Here is an 8375-nt window from a genome sequence, read left to right as displayed (position 1 = left end):
AAAAATTTATTTTTTTAAAAATAAAATCTTAATATTTTATATTTTTCGAGCTACTCACGAGCTTTTCGAGTCGAGTATCAAGTAGCTCGTTTCGGCTTGTTAAGAATTCGAGTCGAGCTCGAGTTCGAGTCGAATCCATTCGATCCGAGTATTTATCGAGTATTTACCGAGTTGATCTCGAGTAGCTCGCGATCTGTCTCGTCTCATTTACAACCCTAGGCCGAACACAAGAGGAACTATGGGGTTATTGTGCCTCAAAACTTTAAAAATTATAGTTTAGACTCTTAAATTTTAAAATATTTAAATTGATCTCCCAAAATTTCAAAAATTGATATTAGACTTTAAATTTTTTAAATGTTTTTAATTAGACTCATTTCCATAATTTTGAAAATTTCTCGCGGAGTTTCTCGAAATTTCAAAAATTTTAGTTATAGTCTAGTTTTGTTAGAAAAAAAAAACTAAACCCTTCAAGAATTTTAAAAATTTTAATTTAAACCTCTGAATTTTTTAAAATTTTAAAATTAACCCCTAATCTCTATCATCAAATTCTATCACTGTTCGTATCTAAAAAAACAAATTCTGGCGCTGTTTAAAATTCTTATAATATAATTGTACATTCTTAACATATTTGTATAATCGATTTTATATACGTACATTCATCCTTCCTGTACGTAGATTTTACTTTTTGCAATTAACAGTAGTCTGAAGCAAATCTTTTGATTAACTGAATTTTCCGTGGAATTAGCAGATTCTAAGCTAAAAGACATAAGCACCGAAGCAAACAAAAGAGTAAATTATGGAGGTGAAGTTAAAAGGATTTCGGGGCTAGGCTTGTTTGGATTATTAGGCCAAAAAAACCCACATGGCGTGATGTTCGGGTTCTTACAGCATCATATACCTTCCCTCAAATTTTGTTTTTTCCCATGTTGTCTGTGTCGTCTTCTACCTTAACTCTATAAACTCTCCCTTTTCTTCTCTTATCTGCACAATGGGTGCTCTAAAGTTTCCTTCTTTCACTATCTGATTCTGGGTTTCTTTTGTTTTAGTAAATTCATTACTTTGATTCTTGAGATTTGAGTAAAAAACCTGAAAAAATGGCTCCGGGTTTCGATTTCTCGAACTGGTGGCTGAAGGAGACGAAGAAAAGGACGCCGGTGGTAGTGAAAATGGAGAACCCGAACTACTCGGTGGTAGAAATCGACGGTCCCGATGCTGCATTCCAGCCGGCGGAGAAAAGCCGAGGCAAAAACGCGAAGCAAGTGACTTGGGTTTTGCTCCTCAAGGCTCACCGTGCTGTCGGCTGTGTAGTGTGGATCGCTTCTTTCTTCTGGGCATTGCTCGGAATCATCAAGAAAAGGCTGATCTTTAGGGAAGATGTTGCAATGGCGAGTGAAAAAATGGGGAAAGGGAAGCTTCTCTTCACTGTCATCAAACTCTTCCTAATAACTTCCCTTACAATTCTGGGTTTCGAACTCGTTGCTTACATCAATGGATGGCATTATTTCAAGAATCCGGGTTTGCGTATTCCGAGGAACAGTGATGTCCAGGGGCTGCTCCACTTGGTTTATTTCACTTGGTTGTCGGTTCGAGCCCATTACATTGCACCGGTTATTCAAGCTTTGTCGAAATTCTGTGTTGCTCTGTTCCTCATCCAATCTGCAGATCGTATGATGCTTTGCTTAGGCTGCTTTTGGATCAAATACAAGAAGATTAAACCTCGAATCGAGGGGGATCCGTTTGAGTCCGACGATGTCGAACGATCCGCCGATTTGTATCCCCTGGTTCTTGTTCAAATCCCAATGTGTAACGAGAGAGAGGTACTAAAGAACTTCACAATTTACAATAGGTTTCTATGTCTCCTAGGTGGTTAGAGCATCATATTCTTGTGACTTCATACAGGTATATGAGCAGTCTATCTCTGCTGTCTGCCAACTCGATTGGCCGAAGGATCGGTTATTGATTCAGGTTCTTGATGATTCCGACGATGAAAGCATCCGGTGTTTAATTAAAGAAGAGGTTGCTAAATGGAGCCAAAAGGCTGTCAATATAGTTTATCGGCATCGGTTGATAAGAACCGGTTACAAGGCTGGGAATCTTAAGTCTGCAATGAGTTGCGAGTACGTGCAGGCCTACGAGTTTGTGGCGATATTCGATGCTGATTTTCAACCTAACCCGGATTTTCTAAAGCAAACCGTGCCACATTTCAAGGTGAAAAGAAACGAACCGGAATCGTTTCGGTTTAAGTTCCTTGTCTGTTGTCAGCTTATCAGGCATTTTATCTTGTATGTCTTCCTTGTCTTGCAGGACAATCCTGAGTTGGGGTTAGTTCAGGCTAGATGGAGTTTCGTCAACAAGGACGAGAATTTGTTGACTCGTCTCCAAAACATTAACTTATGTTTCCACTTCGAAGTCGAACAGCAAGTTAATGGAGTTTTTCTAAATTTCTTTGGTTTCAATGGAACTGCTGGAGTTTGGAGAATTAAAGCTCTCGAGGAATCCGGAGGCTGGCTTGAAAGGACAACCGTAGAAGACATGGACATAGCTGTTCGAGCACATCTCAATGGTTGGAAATTCATCTTCCTTAATGATGTAAAGGTACAATCTCATTCTATGCAATTGTAATATCTAGGAATGATCAAAATTAAGTGTACAACACCTCGGTGAAAGATTCGGGTAGTGTCCTGATGGCTTTCAGTTACCGTGTAAAACGTTTAGGTCCTTTGTGAAGTCCCCGAGTTGTATGAAGCATACAGGAAGCAGCAACATCGCTGGCATTCGGGGCCTATGCACCTCTTCCGCTTATGTCTTCCAGCGATCATAACTTCCAAGGTAAAATTGTTGCACAACTTTCGGTCATGGAGTTTATGATTTCCTTACAGTATACTGAAGTACCTTTAATGCTGTAATTCTGCAGATAGCGATATGGAAGAAAGCAAATTTAATACTGCTATTCTTTTTGTTGAGGAAACTTATCCTCCCGTTCTACTCCTTCACATTGTTCTGCATAATGCTTCCTCTAACCATGTTCGTACCGGAGGCCGAGCTTCCGGTTTGGGTTATTTGTTATGTACCTGTTTTTATGTCATTCCTCAACATTCTTCCTGCCCCGAAATCATTCCCTTTCATTGTTCCTTACCTTCTATTCGAAAACACCATGTCCGTTACCAAATTCAACGCAATGGTATCGGGACTATTCCAGTTGGGTAGCTCCTATGAGTGGGTTGTGACCAAAAAAGCGGGAAGGTCATCGGAATCCGACTTACTGGATTCTGCCGAGAGGGAATCAAAGACAATGAACCAACTGCAAATCCAGAGAGGGGCTTCGGAAAGTGAGCTCGCTGAATTAAACCGATTGAAGGAACAGAAAGAGGCGGGCCCTCTACCTGTTAAGAAGGTCAATAAGATATACAGGAAAGAGCTCACTCTCGCATTCCTCCTACTTACAGCTTCGGTTAGGAGCCTGTTAGCAGCACAGGGAGTACATTTTTACTTCCTCCTCTTTCAGGGCGTGACTTTTCTCCTAGTCGGTCTAGATTTAATCGGAGAGCAGATGAGCTAGAGAGAACAGAAGGTGCTAAAACTCGGCCAATATTCTTCGCATCCACCGACAAAAGCCGGTTTCTGTCTGTGCAGTTCTCGGCAAACGGTAAAGGGTACATTTCGTCAACAACTCTACTTTATCTACATTTTTTTTCACATTGGATTGTGTTTATTGCATTCCTAGGGGTTGAACCATTTGTTGTCATTGTTGTTATAGACACTTATAGGTAGGATTTGTACTTCTCCCTCTGATTCTTGATTTGTGTGTGGTTTGGCAATAAAGATTCAGGCCATGTTGCATTTGTGATGCCCTTTCTCGCGCTCGGATTCCGAATGCTTACCGCGAGATGTTAAAAAAACATCCAATATATGTACATTTTGTGTTCTGTCTAAAAGAACAAATAGAATTCCCTTTCTTCCAACGTGTCTTTGCCCCTTAGTCTGCAACTTGTTTCACATTTGGCATGCGTGAGAATGTGGTTCAATAATGTCGAAAAGTGTCGGTGAGCGAAAAGGAGGTGAAGCCGAACGTGGTGGTGGGGGCTCAGCTATGGTGGTTGAGGGTTTTAGCTCATGTGTACATCACTATTGGCATTAAAGAAGGTTGACATGGCTGGGGGGGACCAAGATATCTTTGGTGGGCGTTATGCTGATTCTGGTTGCTTTGCAAAACTGCTTGTTGGTAAATGAGGTTTGGGGGTTCTACGGAGCTTGAGACAAACTTGATTCTTTGACATGACTTTTCTTTCATTGGCCCACTCTTCTGTAAGATTTTCTGATAGACAAAGGTCCCCTTGCAGAGATGGATCAGTTCTGTGGCAGTTAAAAGATATGGAACGATGGGGTTAATCATGAACCCCAAAAGTATTAGTTTTGACAATAGTAAAATGGACATGGAAGATATCTTGATTTGAAAATAAATTCTAAAACATGATGGGATTCAAACAATACACGTGTATGGTATTATGATAGAGGGATGTGCATGGGTCAAGTAGGGTCGAGTTTTAACCCTGATTTAATGATATTTAACTCGATCTTATTTTAAAGGAGTCTCATTACCCAAAATTTAGGGGGTAAAAACTCACCTCAATCTGCCTGGGATTGCAGATGGTGATCGAGGCTCACACACACGAAGGTCTAATGTTGATCGACTCTCCCCCACCAAAGGGCGTGCTTACTGTCCGATGTGTGCGAGTCTCCAGTGGGCGTGCTTCCTGTCCGATGCTTTTTGGCCTAACTAATGCACCCAGTACTTTTATGCGTTTGATGAATCATGTCCTTCGGCCTACATCGTTGTAAAACCTAAATCATTAAATCAAAAGTTAAGATTCTAAAAAAAATAAAGAAAAAACTTGAAAAAAGGAAAAAGAGTTAAAAAAAAGAATTAAAACCCAAAAACAATAAAAGTATGACAAGAAAATATACTCATATATTCGACGCGGCGATTTTCGATGACTGAGATGCTTTTGACAAATTCAATGGTGAATAAAGTCTTCTTGTTGAGGGAAACATTATAACTCTATTTCGATTTGATCTGATGGCGGAGCAAGGAGATAAGAAACAAAGAAGACAAAAGGTTTTGAAATAAATTTGCGGACATTAAGGCATTTTCTGGTGAAACAGACTATTACAAACAACAAAATTTAAATCAGGAGACTTGAAAGACGCTAAGAAATTTTGAAGTTAAACGACAATCGATGACGGCGATGCGGTTGCTGCTAACGATCGGTGTGGTTTTCGTTAATGCTTTTATGGATTTAAAAATAGTAAAACATAGAGATGAAAAATTTCTTAAGAGGGGAGAGAGAGTGAAAAAGAAAAATAATGAAAATTAAAAAAGAGACATCTTTTGCCATAAAGTATTTTGGGTTAGGTTGTATATTTTTTATTCTAAACTCGACTTTATCCCAAATTCGATTAACATTCTCCTAAAACTCGCCATGCCCGAACTTGACTTTTAGAGGAAAAAACGTGATCTTATAAAATCGGATCAGATCGAAAGTCTAAATCCCATACCCTCCTCTATATGAATAGATGAATGATAGAGAGGTGTTAGTGGAGAAATATCTTAGAAACTATTTATATATGTAAAGTACATGTGGATCTTTTTTCACATGGCAGCCATGTGGTGGTTATGTTCATCACACTAAAGATAATTTTCCCTTAATTATTTTGATTCCATAGAAAACTATATGCTTGATTCTGAAAGGGATGTTCCTACCACTCGTCTCTTTAATAAATTTGTTTGTACAATCCTAAACTCTATCACTATATCAAAGACCTATTGCTCAGAGTTACTGTAATAAGTTAATGTTAATGGCTGCAGACGTTGATACACATTGCTTTGGAAAATCTTCGGTTCTAATGCAATCGATCCTCTGTATACAACAACAACAACAACAAAACTCTATTTTCATATGTAATGGGGTAAGGGGAGGTAGTGTAGTAGGCTGCCCCCAACGCCAGGTTGAGAGCAGCTTCCGTGGAAGACCTCCGGCAGTCAAGGAAATTAAAAATAAAGATAAAATACAATACATGAATAAATAAATAAATAAATACATAGTTGAACAGTCTTCATATGCAGTCTTCATATGCGCGTTTGTAATGAGAAGTAATCCCTGTGTAATAATATCTGCATATAGACAGAAATGTAAGTCTCGGCTAAATTTAAAAGGAGGAAACATGAAGGGAAGGAATACACAATAGTCAGCGATAACAAGCTACTAGAAAGAATAAAGTCAAATGGGTTACCATCTAAACTAAGGCAACACTACTCCGCTACTTTAGTTCTGGGCCTTCATAGATTCCAATTACAGAAACGTATAGAAGTAGAAGTCATGAAAATTACTACAGAAGCATTAAAAATAAGACAGAGATGCTACACCCATGGCTGTGACCCATGCTACTCGGCTACTCTAGCCTTAAGTCTCCATACTTTGCTGTCAGATGTCATGTCCTCAGTAAGTGCTAAATCATTCAAATCAGATCTCAAGCAGTCTACCCACTTCCTCCTTGGTCGTTCTCTTCTTCTGGAACCTTCGACTGTAATCGACTCTACTCTCCTGACCGCATCCGACGGTTGTCGCCTAAGGACATGTCCAAACCACTGTAGTCTTCTCTCCCTCAATTTTTCGGATACATGCACCACCCCCAAAGACATCCTAATTGCAGAGTTTGGTGTCATGTCCCACAGAGTCTTACCACATGACCAACGAAGCATTCTCATTTCTGCGGCCTCCATCCTCCTTACGTGATCTTTCTTGATTGTCCAACATTATGATCCATACATCAACGCTGGATTTGGATGTGGTCTAGAAGTTCTTGCCTGATACTGCAAGTTGATTGTGTTTCACCAGTAGTCATTGCATGAGCAGGAACCATCTTTGAAATGGTGGAAACGGTTTCTGTCTCTGGCAATAATTTCTCTATTGAAGATCTTCGATATCAGCTTCGTAGCCGAATGGCAATTTCCGCATACCCTGAGGTTTTTTACGATTCTTATTGTTGTCCCGGGCTTCGTACTGATCAATCCGAAAGCAATGGCTAACTTCTCACTATGATGACTCAAGGCCCCTTCCTTCCATTCCTCATCCATATCTTGAAGAACCTCTGATGTATCGGGTACAAATCCAGCCTTCTCCAAAAGCATGTCGACTTCATCCAACATGTCGTAAATTTCTTTGCAGCGATGATGCACTTTGTCGCTGACGAGAAACTCGTGAACAACTCTGTCAACCTCAATAGGGCTGCAACCGGGAACTTTCTTCATTCCCTTCTTATTTAGAAAGGTTCTTATTCGAGCTACATCGTCCCATCTACCAGCTCCTGCATATATATTTGACAAAAGAACATAAACCCCAGGATTTTCAGGCTCCAACTCAAGAAGGCGCTTGGCCACAGATTCACCTAACTCGACGCGTTTATGAACCCTACAAGCTCCAAGCAAAGAACCCCAGATTGCACCATCTGGTTTCATTTCCATATTAAGAATCAAAGCTTCTGCTTCATCAAACAACCCAGCTCGACCTAGAAGATTCGCCATGCATCCATAATGTTGCAAATCGGGTGAAATTGCATAATCTTGGACCATTGATCTAAAATACAGACGTCCAAGATCAAGCAAACCAGCTTGACTACAAGCAGATAACACACCAACGAAAGTGAAATTATCAGGCTTGTATCTTAAATTAGTATACGATGCTATCGTGATATTTCGACGATCAATCATATTATGACACATCACTTGATAATCCGATCATTTTGACCAATCAATGTCACGTTAACAGTTTGATTGTTTGCTGAGATGCAAGTAAAAAGAGTACCAATGTGAGAAAATTTTCCAAGTTAAAGTACCAATTTGAGACAAAGCAAAGTTCAGATATCAATTTGAGAAAAGTTTCCAAGTTTAGTTACCAATTTGTATAGGCATAATAACAAAATTACCCCTCAATTTTTGCACAAATGGTCATTTTGCCCCCTATCATTTTTTTGGGAGCATTTTAGCCCTTAACGTTCCATTTTAGAGCAAAATGTCCCATATTTGAATGAAAATTGTTAGTTGACTAACTGTCAATGTTTCATACGGAGGAAGTAAGTCCATGTGTGATGTCACTTCAGCAAAAAAATATTTTTTAAGTAAACTATAATTATAATTAATTACACATACACTTTTAAAAATATATTTAAAAATAATTTTATTTTATTTGATGACATGAGAATCAAACATTTTTTTTATATTTGATTGAACAGTATCAATCATACATTTTTTATATATTTTTTATGGCAGTATCTGTGTCTTGATTTCTAGAAGTTCCTCTGTCGCTGTGTCCATGTAG

The 8375-nt window shown here is 39.1% G+C and overlaps 2 protein-coding genes across 2 annotated transcripts; one reads left to right on the top strand and one right to left on the bottom strand.

Moving 5' to 3' along the window:
• The first annotated feature begins 987 nt into the window (after positions 1-987).
• On the top strand, positions 988-3850 carry LOC120130270 (probable xyloglucan glycosyltransferase 5). The gene is made up of 5 exons (XM_039147531.1): positions 988-1817; positions 1900-2208; positions 2305-2595; positions 2716-2829; positions 2915-3850. Exons 1-5 carry the CDS (start codon positions 1095-1097, stop codon positions 3557-3559), a joined length of 2082 nt encoding a protein of 693 aa, XP_039003462.1. The 5' UTR covers positions 988-1094; the 3' UTR covers positions 3560-3850.
• A 2991-nt stretch (positions 3851-6841) lies between these two features.
• LOC120130294 (pentatricopeptide repeat-containing protein At1g08070, chloroplastic-like) lies at positions 6842-7768 on the bottom strand. Its single transcript, XM_039147548.1, has one exon. The coding sequence runs from the start codon at positions 7766-7768 to the stop codon at positions 6890-6892; it is 879 nt and encodes a 292-aa protein (XP_039003479.1). The 3' UTR covers positions 6842-6889.
• Between the last annotated feature and the right edge of the window lie 607 nt (positions 7769-8375).

Source organism: Hibiscus syriacus, unplaced genomic scaffold (genome assembly GCF_006381635.1).
Source record: "Hibiscus syriacus cultivar Baekdansim isolate YM2019G1 unplaced genomic scaffold, ASM638163v2 tig00110540_pilon, whole genome shotgun sequence".
Classification (NCBI taxonomy): domain Eukaryota; kingdom Viridiplantae; phylum Streptophyta; class Magnoliopsida; order Malvales; family Malvaceae; genus Hibiscus; species Hibiscus syriacus.
Note: the sequence above shows the minus strand (reverse complement) of the source record. Positions and strands in the feature narration are given on the sequence as shown.

Bases quoted from the DNA above. Each gene is read 5' to 3' on its own strand.
- LOC120130270 (XM_039147531.1), top strand. From the start codon at position 1,095: ATGGCTCCGGGTTTCGATTTCTCGAACTGGTGGCTGAAGGAGACGAAG. The intron at 1,818-1,899 runs GTACTAAAGAAC...GACTTCATACAG, and splicing joins CAATGTGTAACGAGAGAGAG to GTATATGAGCAGTCTATCTC. The intron at 2,830-2,914 runs GTAAAATTGTTG...GTAATTCTGCAG, and splicing joins CAGCGATCATAACTTCCAAG to ATAGCGATATGGAAGAAAGC.
- LOC120130294 (XM_039147548.1), bottom strand. From the start codon at position 7,768: ATGATTGATCGTCGAAATATCACGATAGCATCGTATACTAATTTAAGA.